The sequence below is a fragment of the Orbicella faveolata genome, unplaced genomic scaffold, assembly GCF_042242905.1.
Source record: "Orbicella faveolata isolate gen_17 unplaced genomic scaffold, um_ofav_v1 contig_24, whole genome shotgun sequence".
In the NCBI taxonomy this organism is placed as follows: Eukaryota; Metazoa; Cnidaria; class Anthozoa; order Scleractinia; family Merulinidae; genus Orbicella; species Orbicella faveolata.
The window spans coordinates 11,632,501-11,650,777 of NW_028301552.1; the positions used below are offsets into that span (position 1 = coordinate 11,632,501).

At 40.2% G+C, this 18,277-nt stretch overlaps 4 protein-coding genes across 4 annotated transcripts; 2 read left to right on the top strand and 2 right to left on the bottom strand.

Annotated features, from left to right (window-relative positions):
- Positions 1–342: 342 nt before the first annotated feature.
- Positions 343–3,225, bottom strand: LOC110043116 (uncharacterized). Its single transcript, XM_020748529.2, has 3 exons — positions 3,076–3,225; positions 1,500–1,703; positions 343–865 (listed from the first exon to the last, which is right to left on the bottom strand). The coding sequence occupies exons 1-3, from the start codon at positions 3,131–3,133 to the stop codon at positions 723–725; spliced, it is 405 nt and encodes a 134-aa protein (XP_020604188.2). The 5' UTR covers positions 3,134–3,225; the 3' UTR covers positions 343–722.
- Positions 3,226–3,513: 288 nt separating this feature from the next.
- On the bottom strand, positions 3,514–6,803 carry LOC149110403 (uncharacterized). Its single transcript, XM_089292238.1, has 2 exons — positions 6,675–6,803; positions 3,514–4,454 (listed from the first exon to the last, which is right to left on the bottom strand). Exons 1-2 carry the CDS (start codon positions 6,724–6,726, stop codon positions 4,120–4,122), a joined length of 387 nt encoding a protein of 128 aa, XP_089148364.1. The 5' UTR covers positions 6,727–6,803; the 3' UTR covers positions 3,514–4,119.
- Positions 6,804–8,805: 2,002 nt separating this feature from the next.
- LOC110043209 (uncharacterized) lies at positions 8,806–12,317 on the top strand. The gene is made up of 5 exons (XM_020748647.2): positions 8,806–8,946; positions 10,456–10,486; positions 10,921–11,064; positions 11,659–11,907; positions 12,108–12,317. Exons 1-5 carry the CDS (start codon positions 8,944–8,946, stop codon positions 12,131–12,133), a joined length of 453 nt encoding a protein of 150 aa, XP_020604306.1. The 5' UTR covers positions 8,806–8,943; the 3' UTR covers positions 12,134–12,317.
- Positions 12,318–14,433: 2,116 nt separating this feature from the next.
- Positions 14,434–18,046, top strand: LOC110043263 (uncharacterized). The gene is made up of 4 exons (XM_089292703.1): positions 14,434–14,685; positions 15,125–15,268; positions 16,557–16,796; positions 17,710–18,046. Exons 2-4 carry the CDS (start codon positions 15,199–15,201, stop codon positions 17,736–17,738), a joined length of 339 nt encoding a protein of 112 aa, XP_089148829.1. The 5' UTR covers positions 14,434–14,685; positions 15,125–15,198; the 3' UTR covers positions 17,739–18,046.
- The last annotated feature ends 231 nt before the right edge of the window (positions 18,047–18,277 follow it).

Here is an 18,277-nt window from a genome sequence, read left to right on the forward strand (position 1 = left end):
TTGGCATGTAGTTTTGAGTTCATAATGAGTTTTTTTGGGGCAGTTAAAATGTTGCAGATAAAAAACTAACCAACCAAAAAAAAACAAACAAATAAAATGAGTACTCTGTCAGGAAAAGTACCAAAATATCCCGTTCCCAATAAACACTCTTCCTTTACCCCTGCGCTGCCAAAATGTATCAAGCCTTCCGGACGCTAGGCACATGCGTATAAACATTGCGGACCTATATTTCAGTGAGGTTGAGTCAAGATGACCGGTAAAATGACGATATTTCATGGCACCCTCCCTTAACGTCCCTTCGTCGAAGACAAAAGCTACAACAGATAAAACTCTACAACCATCGGCATCAAATCGGTGTTTTTATTTATTACGTTGAGGGTACAAACAATGAAATGCGCTGTTACGCTAACAAAAGCCAGACAATCACTGCAGTTGAAGCTGTTGTTGTCGTTACAACATGACGTACCACAGGTTGACGTTAGCCTATGAGTAAGCTATCTTGGGAGATAAGGTAGGAAAGGGGAGAAGGAGAGCTTGCAACCCTCCCTCTCCTTCCCTTCCCCCCCCCCCCACCCCCCACAACCCAAAGAGAGCTTCCTCCCAGGCTAAGGTGACGTCAGAGCCGGAGACTTCTTAAAACATAGGGTTTATTGCGCTCTGGCATGCGATGTTGGGACTGATTATTCAATATCTTGTAAATATCAATCAATTAAAATTATTTATTATGGCACACGTTTCAGTTCTGGAAACAACTTGTGAAGAAAAGCTGCGGAACGGCCAGAGTATGCATCTCCAGAAATTCTATTACACATGTCACCCCCACAGCAGTCCACAGAACAGTCAGACGTGCCGCCAAAGTTACACACTGGAAAGAAAAACCGCATCACTAGTATAAGGTGCAACTAGTTTAAAGAAAAACGGATAATTTTCAACTTCAAGAGGGTGCGCAACATTTAGTGGTTGGCGGGCTTAAAATCGGGAAGGGTTACTGATTATCTGATTGGATTTTGCGTTCAAAAACTCGCTTCTGGTCACATCTGGAAGGGATTTTCGTAACAACCGATCATAAGAAAAATTCATACAAATACCGAGTTTCGTAATAAAAGAATTGTATTGTTTCCTTTTCTTTGTTCCCATAGACGTAGATGAGGATCGGGACGGTGTTCTGATAGCTGAAAACTGGTTAAAAGTTTAACTGTCATCAGAGAAATAACATGTTTTTCAACTGATAGTTGAGGTCTGAGAGCTACAGAATTTACCGATAGCTGAAAAATGGGCTGAAAACTTAAATGACCACTGAGAAATTCGCTGAAGAATTATATGAAAACTGACATTCCAGCAAAACCCATTCAGACCTTCTTGAATTAAAAGGAGAACTAGTCTGGAGGTTCCAAGTACAGTTCGTTATTTGGAGGTGGGGAAAATTTTCTCTGGAAAGAGGAAGGCTTATGATCCAAAATTTACTTCATAACCTTCGCAATGAGTTAAATTTAACTTACGGTAGAATTCACTGTTCGGGTCACACGAGATGCTAGAGGAGCAGTTCCTGATCTCGAAGGAGCCCAAAAAAGGATGAGATACCCTAACGGTCATGCACCTATCATGGTACGGACCGCAGGCCATGCTGCCAGGCTCACTGTCACACGGGCTGGATCCTGAGCTTCCCGGAAAGTTCGTACACTCCTGGCATTGAAGGGCCAAAGCTGTCAGTAAAAGCAGGTTAGGAATTCAAAGGATGGAAAATGTGAATGTCAAATAAAGGTCTAGAAACTTCTGGCAAGGAATCAGTGGGAGGAGTACCCACTTTGCTAAAAATATGGACCATAAGTTCGCCCCAGGGGGGGGGGGGGAGGTGTACTACCTTACATGGGCTATGTAGGCATGTGCTGCCCCAAAGGCTAGGGTTTTTCAACCGTTTTAGTCATAAACGGGGTATCGATTTTGCCCATTTTGGTTATAAATAGGGTATGGATTTTAGTTTCCTCAACTGATGAGCGAAAAGCTGAAAAATAGCCAGATAAAAGGACAAAGCGAAATCAGTTTCGCAGCAGAATGATTCTAGCTAGTGCGTTCAATTTTCGAATTTTGTAAAGCCGATAATGAAACCGAGCAGACAAGCTAATATTATTACCGATAGTTAACGCGAACTTTTAGCGCTATTTGCAATGCATCCGACCGGAACAGATATTTCTCGGATTTTTTTTTTGGGCAAACCTTCCTTGCCCTCTTTGTAGTGAAACTAACCCTTTAAGGTTGAAACTGTCAAGTTTTATTGTTCCTTTATCTCTAGATGTAAAGCTTTGGATGTAACGGTTGATATATCTTAAATTGGTTCGATTTAAAATTTTTCCTTTGTTATAAACGAACAACCGTTTTGTCTGGTTTTTCAGCTGTTGTGGTTGGATGCACAGCGCGCTTAAAGTCTTAAGGAAACTTCAATTTTTATCTTTCCCTAAAACTTGCAAAATGTTTACCAAGATGAAAAGGGTAAGAAAAGCCAAAAAAACTAAAGAGAGACGACACTATTTTGCAAAGAAAAACGAAGCGCGATTTCGTGACCAAATGTTTTGTTGGCATTTTGACTCGTGGATATTGAAACGGGTTCTTTCAACTGTACGCATTCCGCAATGATATTTGTAACGGAAAAAAACGAAATTGATACGTGGGTGGAAGTTCCTAAGTTTACAAAGCTCGATACGATTGTAGCAAAACTCATAACTTTAAACAGAATGAACATAGAGTTTCGTGGTAAATCGTTATTACACACGTCGATTGCAATTGCCAAACATACCGTGACCTGACGGTACCCCTGTAGGGCAAACCGTGATTCTTTTGACAGCATCGCAATCAAAACAAAGCGAGTGACTAATGTTAGGGACCTTGGCAGTCAAAACAAGACAACTACTGAGCTGCTTGGCTTTTTTTTCTTGGCAGATCGGTCAAATGGAGGAGCGCAAAAGGAGCGAAAGCATCTATGGTGCACTATGTAATTCTTCGGGGCTTCGTCAAAATCGAGATCGTGACATCCGTGGTATTTTAAAAATACTAGGCTGGGACCAAAATATGCTCACTTACCAAGTGGAAGAGATATGTAGAGAATACAAGCGCCATCCATCCACAGTTTCATCTTCATTAGATCTGTGTATCCTGGATTTCAAACGATGAGTACAGTTCAAGCCCTGAGCCAAATGATGAATGCAACGGACAAAATTGAGCCCTGAATGAAAACCGTTCAGTTACGTCACATCCAACGGCCAATTAGATAAGGCAAAGAATAAGCGTTGTTAATTCAAAAAGAAACCACAGTTTGAGTTCTCGAAATGTTTACATATGAGACGTTATTTTCTGCTTGACTAACCAGCAGTCTCGTTCATTTCTTTATGAGGAGATTCAAACTAACAGATTTCACGTCACTCCTGTTTGCTGAATAATTATGCAATGATTTCGAGTTTAGTCAGAGAAGTGCAGTCAACTGACGACAATTATTTTTGATAAAGAAATTCAAATCGTTAATTCTTGACTCAATCAATCTTTATTTGCACTCACCCTTGCTCGAAATAAGAAAATACAACAATGAAAATATTGAAAGGTGATCAGTTAGCGGACGAAACCGAGCATAACATTATCTAAATGGGCGCTTTCCAATTTCTGGTGAGAAGTTTACGAAAATTAGGGCGGATATACCTCTCGAGCCGGGTTGTCCTCTTTTCCAGAAATTCCGAAAAATGCTGCTTTTCGGAAATTCAAACCGGCATTTTTAGGTGAAATAAAGATAATAAATAACCTTGAAGGTTGAATGGAAAGCGCACACGAAGACCATTCTACCAACAATCGGGAAAACTGGACCCGACGGAATTCTGCTCGTGGAAACAATTCTTTTTAAAAGTTTGGTTCTTTGATAATAAGATCATTATGGCTGCCCTACAGCTGTATGTGTTACACCGGCGTAATTAAGATCGATACGATATGAAGCAAAAACTAGTATTATCCTCTTTCATCCTCTCTAAATTTCCCATGCTAGAAAAGGACATAATCGTAATCTACAAGCAAGTATACAGTTAATTTGACGTCCAAATCAACTTCGCGTCAAAACAGGAATCTCCTTCCAACACGCCCTCTCTACACGAGAACAAATACCAACAACGACGCTAGGGCGCTTGACAACAATATGAAGCCACTGATATGTAAGGCTGAGCTTACGTTGCAGTTGTCGTTGTCGTCACAGCACCAGATATCACAGGTGACGTCAGATCCCGCCCCTTCTTTGCAGATGGGATTCTTGGTGCTGTCGCATGTGAGCTGTTGAGCGCAGCCTTTGAAGAACACCTGCCCTATGCGAGCTTTGAAATGGAATTTGATGCACTGTTCGCTAGTCGGAGGGCACTTGGTTTTCGTCTCGATACAATCTTCCCATGACTTCACGCTGGAACACGAATGGCATGCCAAGCTCGACACTGCAAACGAATTCATAGACGTTACTGACCTACTGTAGCACGAGTATCGTACTATCGACTAAATGGTTGATTCTTTTTTCAAACGAGTTTTGCAAACTAGAACGCAGTATTTAACAATTACTACACGAGCGAGCGTTGGATATGACTTGGCTATAACTATGTCACATTGGAATAAGTGCTTTATCTAAAACGATCCAAAATATAGAAAACTAAACAGAAATAAAAATAAAAGCGCCCTAAAAAGTCACGCGTGCGCTTACTGCATTTGTAGAGCATGGTATAATGGCTCATAACCCATGATGGCCAATTAATCGCCAGGCATGAAGACAAAAACATTTCAAAACCGTTTTCTTTACTTGAATTGTTTGAACTAAAAATTTGAAGAAAACTTATTCGTGGGCGATCTGTGATAACAGGCTTTTTTGCCTGGGAAAAGCACTCTTCCAAAAACCCGGGGAAACTCCCTGGCTGCAGGGAGGCTGGGTTCTGTTAAGGCCTGTCCAAACGGTAAATGTTTCGCGACCAAACATCATCAAACATTTTTTGGTGACCAAACATGCTGATGTTGAAGTGAGTGGCCAAACATTTAAAACATGTTTGATCAAACACAGATCAAACTATGGATACAGGCCGCTGAGCAAGCGTGGAACGCATGCGCGCGCCAAACATGTTTGGTACGGCTGTCCAAACGAACAAAACATCGCCCATCAAACACGAGAACAACAGAAATGTTTTAAGTTGTTTGATGGAATGTTTGATGGCCTTCAAATTTTTTCAAACAAGACCGAACACGATCAAACACGATCAAACAGCACCAAACAAGGTGGCCAAACGGTAACATGGTTGGTCACCAAACAACGTTTGATGATGTTTGGTCACTAAACATTTCCCGTTTGGATAGGCCTTTACTGGCTTTACATGGATGGTATCTTCAGAGACATCAACAGCACACAGCAGCGTTTTAATCCAAGAACATCGTCAGAACGTAACCAGAACGTAACCCAAAACAGGATAGTTGTATCCGGTGTCCCACCACCGGGTGCGTAACGAAGAAGAATTTGTAAAACTTGTACACGTGCGGGACTCTAGACAAATAATCTAATATTTCGTTTAGTAATCTTAAGCCGCTATTGGCTGCCAATGAGCTCGTTGTTGCTCCAGGCTATTCCATCATAAGCAAGTCAGTTATTCTGCTCGTAAATATTAACTACTTACAACTTCAGGTCGTTCTCACTACATTTGTTGCACGATGATACAGATAGACAGGTAATTACTATGGTTACTAAACTTTTATTAAACTTCTCACTATTGGCTTTTCTGTGGTTACAAATATTGGCAAATTCTGCCCTCACAGATCCAGCTTTCTTCCGATTTCAAAGATTCGGACTGCCTCGGCAATGTATTGAAATGCTCTTATCAGTCCTGGACCTGATTGCAGTATACCAAATTACTGCAGTGCGTGTCGCCAGTCGTCGTCAGTATTATTTTTCACTTCCTTAATTTATATAAAATCATCATTTTAGCCTCCTTGTTCTAAAAGAAAAGTACTACGCAGTTCTTCCTTTCCTCTCAGCTGATAAATGATCCATTCTCCGGAGTAAAAATCATGTTACTTTTAGTCCATGTATGATAATGCATTCTTTGTGGGTAAAATTGGTGCCTAGTGCCAGTAATTTACATTTCAGTCGGCTTGCCGTGTGACTCAATCCATTTCAAGTTGGGACAATTAATGCAATTCAAATTCAAATTTGAGCTAGAGAAAATAAAAATCGTCGATTTAACATCGTGAGCAGAGAATTTTATTTGAAAACTGATATATGTGCCTATATCGAAGTGAGTTATCCTGTAATCTGTTTTCCAGTCTTCCTGTAAAGAGTTACAAGTTATGAAAAGGCGGTGACAAGCACTGCAGCTTACTGAGCTATCGTATTTATGGCACGGGAAGCGTTGAATAAGTAGATAAGTGAATACTCTAAACTGCATCTTGTAATATAACAATACTTCAGGGTATGTTTTTTCCAGCCCTGAAGATCAGTATTGAACTACTTGATGCCAAAACCTAAAGCAATGTCTCAGGTCAAATTTGTTTAGTATCCTTTCATCCAATGATAACAGCATTGTGCACATTTTCATTCTGCCAAAATACTTTATCTGGTTCTGCTATAACTGTTATCTAGCTGCCTTCATTTTTAAGTTACGTGAAGTTTTGTAAACACTTACCGCGATAAATAGCAAAGATCAAAAGGAAAGTTGCGATCAGCGGTATTTTCATTTTGCCTGGATTTTGAAAGAAAGAACGGCGGTTCAGCTTCCGCGAATCTTCTGTGATCAATGTTTAAAATTTAAAGTGGCACTCCCTGTAAAGTCGTCAACCAATCAGATGAAATTTTCCAACCGCAAAATGGTCGCCTTAACAACTGAAGATGTCATTAAGATTGCTGGAAAGGACAGCTTCTTGCCTGATCCTAAATGGTTCTGACAGTCATCGCTAAGGGCTGAATAATATATAGGCTGCTAAAACCCATCCGGCTTTAATTGCTGCTTAACTCCAATTTTACCACTGACAATACCGCACCAGCCTTTCACAGCCCATAAAATACAATGAAGCCATACTTTTACAATATTTGTTCCTGTGCCGGTTGAATGACATTGTGTCATGCCAGGTTTGAAGATCTTCCTTTACTTTGTTTTCTATTTATACGTGAAAAGTGATCACATGAAGTCTTGTTTGAACGTGAAAGAGTTTGGTTATTATTCGTGGCACGTAAAAGGACCCAATATTTTTACATGACTGAATAAGTCATTTCCGAGGTGCCTTTTGTCTCTGTGTCAAAACGAAACCACTCATATAAGTACGTATTCTCCCTACAGGTTCATTTTCATGCATATCAAACACATCTTCACATGAAGGGTTTGCACAAGAGCTTGGTTTCAAACAGACGCACAAGATAACTCGGAAATGGCCTATTTTACAAACGATACATAGGGGACCCTCACTAAGGAGTGACTTCGCTCAAGCTTTAGGTGAATTTTCGAATAACTTGTCTGCGACTTGAAATTTAACATTTTTCCCGATGATTTTGACAACCACTTGGAACACGATCACGAGTGTAATATCACAAAATGACTGAAATATGCCTGGTCCGGGGGTACTCTTTATAATGTCCTACCCGGCGGGGAACGGCTGCACCCGTAAAGAGTAACTTTCTCAGGCTTCAGGTATATAAAAGGGTAGGGATTTCACAAGTTGAGGCATTGCATGAAGGGACGGGAAATTTGAAATGTAAGTCCAACGTGAACGTAAACTTAGTATAAGATGCTTGCTTTTCTGGTTAACATCTCCTCTGGTAACGCTTGATGTTCTTCTCTAATATTGTTCATTAATTTAGAAAAGGGATGCAGTGTTCTTAATTAAGTAGGTATGTGAAAAGGGTACTTTTTCCAATAAAAAAGGGTATACGGAGAGAGCACCTTTTCTGACAAAACTGTACGCAAATGAGTAAGGGGTTGGACCTTGGGGAGAAGTCTTCCCGTATAAAACTTGGTGTAATAAACTTGGCTAAAATAGGCCACGCGGGACAAGTGCCTCGCTGGCGAGTCGCAGATTTCGCGCGCGATTCGCCCACGTACCTCATGTCCCATGATCGCTCGGTTTCGTTTAATCGTTACCTGCCAATTCGAAGAACGGAAAACGATCTTGAATTTTGAAAAACAAGATCTCGAGGATATGATTTCCCGAACCAAGATATATATCCCAATTCGTTGCCCATACATGGTAAATTAAAGCGACCAGCCTTTTAACGCGTGATTTAAATATCCGAACGTCGCCGAGAAGTCACGATTAGAACGAAAAACATGTTCTCCAAAATGAAACTCCGGGAGAGTTTTGAACAAAACAAAACCATGCAAAGAAAATTATTCTCGCTTAAAAATGTTTGAACTCTTAAGGGAGAAAGAAAGCGCTATAGATGACGAGTTTTGTTGAACAGATTTGTAAACGGCAATTGCGTTACATAGATGTCGAACATTTTGACAAGAGATGTAATTGGCGTGTACCGGGGGTCGGGTTATACTCCCTGTGTAGGGACGATTTTGTCAACACATCATAATCGAGATATTTGACGGGAAGATAAATTTTCCGCTTTTATTTTAGTTAGAAAAGTTGTATGGTAGCGTTAAAAGTTGTTTTCTCTCTGGGCCTTTGTGTCTAATGAGCTAAGGATTAAAGATTTGCAAAATAATGGAACGCCCTCTCCCCCAGAGAGACACAATGTTCAACAATACATGGTTGAGTGAACACAACAATTATCTATTTATCGCGCATTTGAAATACAATAAGGCTGAATTAGGGCCGAGAATTTGTGTTATTTCATTGTTTGCCACACCATTCTTAGTGTTAGATCGAGTTGCATTCACCCACTACAGTCTCGGCGATCGCTGCGAATTTCTTGTTGATCAGTGTTAAGCAATTTGAACATCTGACAACAAAATGGTAAGTGGATTTTACTTAAATCGTTTATTTGAATACTCAATTATGAACTCTGCGTTCAAACGAGTCGAGTCACTTTCTGTTGAAAGTTTTAGGCCGTTGTTGTGTGTCGAATTTAACGCTGTATGTTGACAAAGCCTATGCGTAAAACCTTAAAACGAACAGATTCACGCAACAGCAGTAGAAGACCGTGGCAATGAATGCCCTTGGAAAGGTAGTGGATTAATTTCGAGGTATTAGAGGGATTCAAATTCACAACAGACGATTTTCAATGCACCATCTTCGTCACGCAGATAATCCACCGCCCAGAAATAGATTTTTCTCTTTGCCCATGTACTTCGAGTACATTTCCCCCTTTTCGTGGATTACAGATTAATATTTGATTCCTGTAAAATGCCTGGCAGATCGACTGCTTTCAGATGAAAATACTGGTCAGGAATATGCAAAACATTCGTTGTTCGAGCAAACAGCTAACTACTCAATGCATGTTCAGTTCTCGATTAAGGAATGTAAACAATGCAACGACTTGCCGTGATTTTCTCTATTCTACACGCTGTAGCTCCGTTCTTGGGATTTGAGACGAAACATGAAAACTCATAACTTCTCTCTAGTTAAGACGCTGGAGTAATCGAAACTGAAATGGCCGAGGAAGAATGTCTGTCCCTCAGAATGTCCTATTTCTGATCAGACGGAGAGAAAACTCACTAATTATAACTCACTAACTGATTCTCTTTAGATTTCAAAAGAAAGAGATTTTCAGACAGTAAATCCTTGTTCTCGACATGCGCTGACTGACAGTTAGGAAAGGCAGCAGTTAGCAGCAGTTTGTTCTTTGTTACGATTGATTTCTCTCGAAATCTGTTTTATAAGTTCATTCTTTCTACTATTCTCGTACTTGTCGATCCTTGTCGGTTCTTACGGCAGTACCCGATCATGATACACAGACGAAGTCTCGATGCAAAGTTTTTCTTCGTATCATTAATTCGCAAACAACAAGGAAACTTAAATTTTCTGTTGTCATTATTTAATCCATAATTGGTAATACCAGAGAAAAACAGACATGTTCTACTTATGCGCGGATAACGTCTGTCGCGTGCCATGAATGAGTCACGCAATAATTTCTTTATGCCACTAAATTCTGTAGGTATTTACCAGTGGTCAAGTCTGTTTTCAAAAAACTACTGAAATAGTTATTGCTGTAAATGTTGTTTTTTCCTTTGCACAGTTCCTAGCAAGCCCGTGATTTTTTTTTAACCTGTATATTTGTGGAAACCTCAAAAGACCCAAAACACTTGAGAATGGACAGATTAACTTTTAATGTCAATACACAGGGCTGGTATTTTTGACGATGAAGAGGATACACTTGTTTATGACGTCAAATTCCTCTTGAATTCGCTTTTCAGTGCCAGTTAACCCAGGATAACTTGGACGGTAACTGTATATTGCGTGACGTTCACTTGAATAATTCTATGTTGCGTGACACTAATTTTGTTTCTCTTCCATTTGCTTTAGTCGGCGTCACTGTCCCCAGAGCAGTTGAAGGGTGAGAGCTCGTTTTATGATTCATTTATAAGAGCTACTTGAATCTGTGATCTGATCGCGAATTAAAGATCCTGAGTTAACTTCTAATAGATTTTCATTTGTTTAGGGCATTATTATTCTCGTTTCGATAAGTAACGGACCTAGTAATAATTATCGTACGTGTTATCTTTTTAGGTAAATAATTCCTGTCGAAATAAATGCCATTGCACAAAAACACTTCTCATTGAGTGGCAGCTTGGGTCAAATACAGTCGGGTACTTTGTGACATATTAGGGGTTTTGCGACACGTCCGGCTGCACCGCATTCCGTCATTTGGTTGTCACGCAATGCCTTGCGTGACCACTCGACCAACACTCTACCACTCTTACAAGCGAATGTAAAACAACCTCGGTTATTCACACATACCAACCAATGCCTGTCGATTTATCATTCTAGAATTCAAAGAAGCGTTCAAGATCTTTGACGTGGATAACAGCCAGACCATCACGACGGATGAATTGCTACTCGTCATGAAGAACCTGGGAATGATGGCCACCAAGGACGAGGTGAAGGACATGCTGTCAGAGGTAGACGAGGATGGTACGTTAACGGAAAATGAGAAAGGATGGGGAGTGGGGTAACTGCCTGACCCATATAGAATGGACTCCCAATTTCTTTTCTTTTCTCCTTTCCCTTCGCTTTTCCGCTCCTCAACCTGAGAAATAGAGCAGTTTAGGACAGGGCTGTTGTTTCTAACTGCAAAAACAAAAGCTGGAACAGCTTGTTATCGGTTGTCTCGATACGTACATCACATAGCACTCGAAAACACGTTTTTCTGAGTGACAAACCAAAACAAGGGTTAACCACCTGTTGTTACACATTGATGCATGGACAACAGGTTTTTATGAAGAAGCAATGTAAGATATAGCCTTCAAGTGGTTTGCCCTAATCGGCCTCTTTTTCTCTATCTGTTTGCATCGACAAAAGCTTGTGTAGAATAACAGGGCACTCCTAGATTGCAAAAACAAGTGGAGCAATCGTATCCTGTAAAATAGACAAAGTTGGAGGGGGGTGAGAAGGGGGGGGGGGTGAACGTGGAGCTGTAGGGGGACCGGAATGTCGAGACTGGAGATATCCCTCGTAAGAAAATCCTTCTTTCAAATCCCTGATTTGATCTGCATGTGTTCATTGCAGGTAGCGGAGAAATCGACTTTGAGGAGTTCGCAGAACTGATGGTCAAACAGCTGAAACAAGGCAGCGAGCAGGAAGTCAGAGAAGCCTTCAAAGCGTATGACACTGACAACAAAGGATACTTCACAAAGGATGAGCTACTCAAGCTGCTTATGGCGGTATCACAACAGAGCAAAGACATCAAGATCTCCAAAGATGAAATTGAAGAAGTTGTGAAGTTTCTGGAGCGCAATGGTCGGATCAACTTTGACAGTAAGTGTGTCCTGAAAGAAAACGTTACGTTACGTTTCATCGCTTAACGTAACGTAATGTAACAACGTTAATTTTTTATTCGAAATTCTCTTTTTGGTCGAAAAAGAGCGTTAACCGCTATTTTCAAATTTTCTGAACTTTACATGTCCCAGAAGTTTAGAGTGAGCTGAAGTGACGCTGTATTTTGCAATCTTTTGCAGAGTTTGTCAAAGAGCTGATGAAGTAAACGTTTATCAGTGGTTGTTGGACTGTGATGCTGTTAGGTGAAGACTTACGAAGAGCTTCATATGGGCTAAATGTTTATTTTATGATGACTTTAACAGCCAGACTTGCTGCGTTTATTATAAGTTTGTAAGGTATCGTTTTGTAGATTTTTCCTGTTCTAATAAACTTCATTCTCTTGCCTTGTAGTTTTGTTTATGGTAGAGACTCTGTCGTATTTTACCAAACCCGCAAACGACTCTGAAAAAATTAGTCATTCTTGGAGAATGCATCCAATCCCATCATGGTGACGCACTTTCATTGAAGGCTGTCCGATATTATCCTGTTACGAAATCTTTTCTCTTTGATAAGTAACCAAAATAACGCGTACCTTATCTTGTAAGGGTTGTCAATTTGTCCAATTTTGTTGGTTTCTTGTGCACGTGTTGTTAGTTCTTTAAACGGATTAGGGCAGCGCAGTGAACGTGAAAATTCCTAATCTTTTTCTTGGGAGGACATGCACCTCTTCTCAGGACAGGAAAAGGTTCCAGTAAGTTTCCCCTTTCACGACCTCCGCTATGTACAGTCCCCTTTTGCCTGCCTGCCTCCCATGAAGTCCCACCTGTCCTTCGTCGCCAGAATTGTCAATGTTTCTTCGTCGGTTGCATGTCGCTTTCAGAAGTATCTCTCTGATTTCAAGTTATAAGCTTGAATTTGTTTTGATCACCGATTTTTCTAAGACACTGAGTCGAGAACCAAGCATTGCCATGTGTGACTTATTATACTTGTGCAACAGTTGTGAATTGATCCACTTTAGTTTTGATGTCAGAATTAATTCAGCGCACTATTTGAGCAGAAAAATGAATTCTCTTTCGCACTACAAGAACTTCCTTTCCTCAGGAAGGAACCGGTAAATTACATTATCAATTAGAGTTAAGTAAGCAAACCATTGCGTTGATTTTGGTTTTTCAAATGGCAAAAGACAACAACTTGTATAAATTTTGTATAAATTTAAGCAGGGCTTGAAATGGTTTTGAAGTTGTCTGCTACATTTTTTAAGGACATAAACTTCATATAACGACCTTCCAACTTCCAAGCGGAATTTTGTTTACCGTGTAAACAGTTCCGGGCTCTGTCCAATCTGAGCAACTATTTGCAAAATTAACAAAAAAGCTGTCAGTGAGTACAGAATACAAAGCGCTCTTTTGGGCGTGCAAAATTTGCTTCGTTATTCAAAGAAAGGTTTTTCATTTTAACGGTATGCTGCTTATTGTGTTCAACACAAAACAAATACTAAATGACGTCAGAAAGGCTGGATTTTGACCAGGAAAAATTAGAATAACCATTGAATACCTACTGAAGGCGTCAATAACTTCAGGTTATTTACATGATATTCGAATAAGATTACGGAACGGAAAGCAAACATCAACAGAGGAATCATGAGTTTTCGAAAAGACAGCAAAGCCAGGAAACTAAGCGATACGGTAAGAGACTTAACACTAAAGTACCGTTTTATGATAAAACTAGAAACGGAGAAACGAAGAATGTATAAGTCAATGATCTGATTACTGTAAAGGATTATGCAAACACCAGAATTCGAAAAAAGCTGAGTAACTTGTAATTAAAACTATCTCAGTTGGGCAAGTGAGCACCAAAACCTGTGCTTCGCTGTTTTTTGTCGCTCGTGATTTTTCCGAAATGCAACTGCAATCAATAAGAATTCCTGAATTGGATGTCTTAAAAACCCACACGTTGACTAACTCCCCCAAAAGGACGCGAAAGAATTTGAAGCTGTTGAGCTGGCCACTATTCAAACGACTCAAAAACTCTGTATCTCAGGCTTTATGTTTCCTACATGCATGGTAAACCTTCTAAAACAGAAGGGAGATCTTTTTGGTCACTTATTTTCTGCACACATTTAAGTTGAAAAGTGTGCGAGAAATTAGATTTCGACGCACATTTCGTGCTAAATTTCTATAGAACATTTAGATTCGAGATGACCGAGTTTGATATAGCGAAATGAAAGGTCGGGTGAGTAAGTAAGTTAAAGTAAATATACGAAATATAGACTGTAGGAAACTGCAGCGTACACAAGGTTAATCGAAGTATCCCATGCACGACAATTCAAGTTTTTGTCTTATTTTAATTACCATTTGAAAGGAAGGTGCAAAATGAATTATCGATTTAGCAGCAATTTCAACACTGCCGAATGAGGCGGTAGAAGCTTCGATTTGGGCACAGTATCCCCAACACAAGGATTTGCTATATCACTGCGCAAGTTTGATTAGGTTCTCTCTCTTTTTTTTTTTTTTTTTTTTTTGATTAGAATATTGCTTCTTAACTGTTTAATGAAATTGATTGGACACCTGCCTCCTTGTTTGCGTCGTCTCCTTCTTTGCAGAAATTCTAAGAGAGGGGCAAAGCTAGATATAACTTGGACGGATGAAAAAACAGTTTTTACGTTTCTTTATATAGAGTCATTGTGCATACAAGTCAGTAATGATTAAACACTTATTTTGTTGTATTTATTTTTTACTATTATTTCACAGGGTGATCTACCCCCAGAATTGATAACAGGTAATGAGCTTATCAAGCAAGAAAAGCCGACTCGCTGTCAAAAAATCATTAAAAAAGCTTCCTCCGAAAGTCGCTGAAAAAAAAAATTTAATTAATTTTTCTCAGTTGTTTAATTAAAATTAATATAGCATGGATTTCGCACTCGGCACTTGAATAGTCTCAAATGAGAAACTTCTCCTCCCTTTGAACGAGAATTGGTTCCAAACCAAATTTGTTCCTAAATGTTAGTGGCTTCACGTTTTTCAAGTTTGTTCACATCGTAACCCAGCTCTGTTCTCGCAATCCGAGTCATTTTCAGTTGTTACATGGACTGCCGTTATTATTAGTAAGCACTGTTCTGCAAAATCTAGGTTCTGATATGGGCTGTTTCCTTCCATCTAAAGAATAATTTGATCTTCATCACATGAGTATGAGAACCATTTTTATTTGTGTATCGTAGAGTTTCGTGAGGCGTTTTCTTTGTTCGATCGTGACGACGATGGAACAATCACAACAGATGAGCTGGGGACAGTGATGGAGAACCTGGGATTGAATTCCACCAGGGAAGAACTTGATGACATGATTAGGGAAGTGGATGAGGACGGTGAGTGTCTGAAGGGTCTTCAAATATAATGAAGGAAATTATGACATCTGCCACAATGGGGTGAAATGCTGTTAGCCCATCATATGCTGTCAGCCAGCATATTGGACACGTGAACTACAGTGTATAGAAAAGTACGGTACAGTGTGCCTGAGGGGGGACGCCCATATGAAAAGATTCGGGATACTCATCGTCTCGCTTAGGGTATAAGTCAAGGATTCTGGTCTCGCTTAGGGTGTTCATGACGAAACACCACTATTTTAGCTGTCAAAGTATCTTTTAGGATGCACTCGAAGAAATAACAATAATTATTATATGGCAAGCTCCGCGAGCGGGCAAGATGAATCAAATCCTGCGCTGTGATTGGCTACCCGAGCGGGCAAGATGGGGCTATCTTGCCCGCTCGGGACTACCCGCCGTGTCCCGCAAGAAAAATTTCCCCGAAAGCCATATAATAAATCCTTTATTGACCAAGCTTGTTCGGTCAAGATGGCTGGATATTGGCCTCGTTCTTTTTTTGCGAGTTTATGGACCTCGACTCCGTCTCGGTCCATAAACTCGCAAAAAAAAGAACTTGGCCAATATCCAGCCATCTTGACCCCACACTTGGTCAATAACCCATATATACGCTCTTAATTCTGTTTTTAGGCTCGATTTCCTCTGGTCTCTCGAGTCCGGTCTACTAGCGCGGGCTCCTTTCCCGAACAGCGGCTGGTAATCGAGCCTGTTTCGTTTTAAGTGATATCTTTTAGGGGTCAAATAAAGCTTGAACCACGCCCAGACTGGTCTCCTTTAGAGGTTTAATTCAAATATTCCGACAAGCATCCCGACCTTTTCATATCCCCCCCCCCCCCCCTTCCACCTCTCCTAGGCACACAGTGCATGGTGGAGAAAGGAAATCTTGAGAATGTACAGGAGAAAACGTAAAGCTCAGGGGCGGATCTAGGGGGAGGGCGCAGGGGGTGCACCACCACCCACCCCCTCCCCCGAGATGAAGCCTTCTTCGTATTCGTTTTTAATTTATTTTTACCTCACCAGTCAGTTACGCCATTCCATAGTGGTGCACCTCCTAAGAAATATCCTGGATCCGCCCCTGAGGTAGTCCAGTTTCTGACTGGACTAGCCCTGAGGATAAGTGAACGGCTGTATTACAAATTGATAAATTAACATAGCTCTTAAACGGTCTAATTCAAACGAGTTATTAAGTCCGGCGAGTTACGTGCAACAAAACTTAGAAATAAAAAACCGCAATTGACCAAAGGACGCAATTTTTGTTCTTTTCCTTTCACAGGAAGTGGTGCGGTGGATTTTGAAGAATTCTGTGTGCTTATGGAGAGGAAACTTGCACAGGAAACCCAGTCGGAAATCCTAGACTTGTTTAGAGTCTGGGACTTGTCCGGTGAAGGAATAATCGAATCAGGGGAACTACGATGCTTGTTGAACAGAATCCCTGAGCGACTGACGAGAAAAGAGATTGATTTACTGGTTAAACAGGCGGACACCAAGAAAAATGGCAAAATCAATTTTGAAGGTGAGGTTTTGTTTTCTTGTTCAATGGCACTTCATAGGTTGTCGACAGTAAAGTTTGTATTTTATTGACTCTATTTCCATTTTAGTATCACCCAACTAGTGGACTAATGCAAATCCTGCATTTTGATTGGCTACGCTACTAGAGGACTATAAGTAATAGTCCTCGAGTAGCGAAATTGGCCCAATCGAACTTGACGCTTTCTTTCGTTTTATTCCCAAAGAAATATTTCTTCAACTCACATTTGTTAACTTTATTATTGCCTTTTCTGTCCGACTAGTTGGGTGATACTAAAACAATTAGACCCTCCGCCCTCAAGGGCCACGGGTCTATAGCCCATTCGGTTTCGCCTCACGGGCTATTGACCCGTAGTCCTTGCAGGCTGCGGGTCTAATTGTTAAATATTCATCTTGCTTTATAGCATCATCACATTCTGAGATTTTTGACTTTTAACTGAACTTGTAATAATTTCAAAATAATATTTCCCTACAATGAACTACAGGGTTCCAACCGAAAAGCTCCAGTCGCTAGCTTACTTGAGCAGTAGAAAATTTACTTTATAGCGAGTGAAAACGGGGTGTATAATAGCCCTTTACGCGGTTAACTTTTTTTCGTGTGCAACGAAAACGTGGTTTCATCATGGATGCGAGGCACTTTCGGGCAGAAGCTGCAAAACCGCCTCGTTGTAAACATGCAGGATTATATCATAAAGCAAATGAGAAAAGTTAACTGCATAAATGCTCTTTAGATTTGTGGTGATCGTTTCGGACTCTCGTCTTAATCAGTTCCTTTGAGTCCTCAAAAGTAACATTGCTATAAGGAATCGATTCGTGTGGAAAGACAAAGCAAATTATCATTAAATAAGAAAATTGCATCATGGATTAACTTTATATTCTTTATGTCTCATTTGCTGCAGAATTCGTCAAGATGATGTCTTCAGCATAGGGAAGTGTGCATCCCGAGCTGATTCACTGATTCACAAAAAAACTTGGACAAACAGTTCACTGAACTGATTAACTGAATGAAAATAAATTTACATAGTAATTAGTCCTGACATAATAACGCCCCCTCCAAAGATTGTCGCAGCCTCGATTGATCCAGCTCCTTTTTTTAAGAAAATGTTGCAAATACTGATAGTCTTGAACACCTCCAACGAACTCCCCGTTAATATTTGCCTTAAAAAAAATGCCCTCTATCAGAGCAAGTAAATAAGTGATCCACCCTACCATAAATAAAGAAATATATGTCAGCTACGGGATTTGGTACGTCTATACTCTTAAAACTGAAACTAAAAGAAATTGCATGCAATTCTTATTTTAATCTTAGAACTAAATGATTCAATTGTTTTGTGTACTTTCCTCCTCCTTGAACATAAAAGCATTCCTAACCAAGTCATATTGTCTGCCGTTAACATTGTGACCAATGTCATGGGTCGATAGCAAGTAACAGCTATTTTAGATTGGTTTGGTGCGGCAATAGAACAG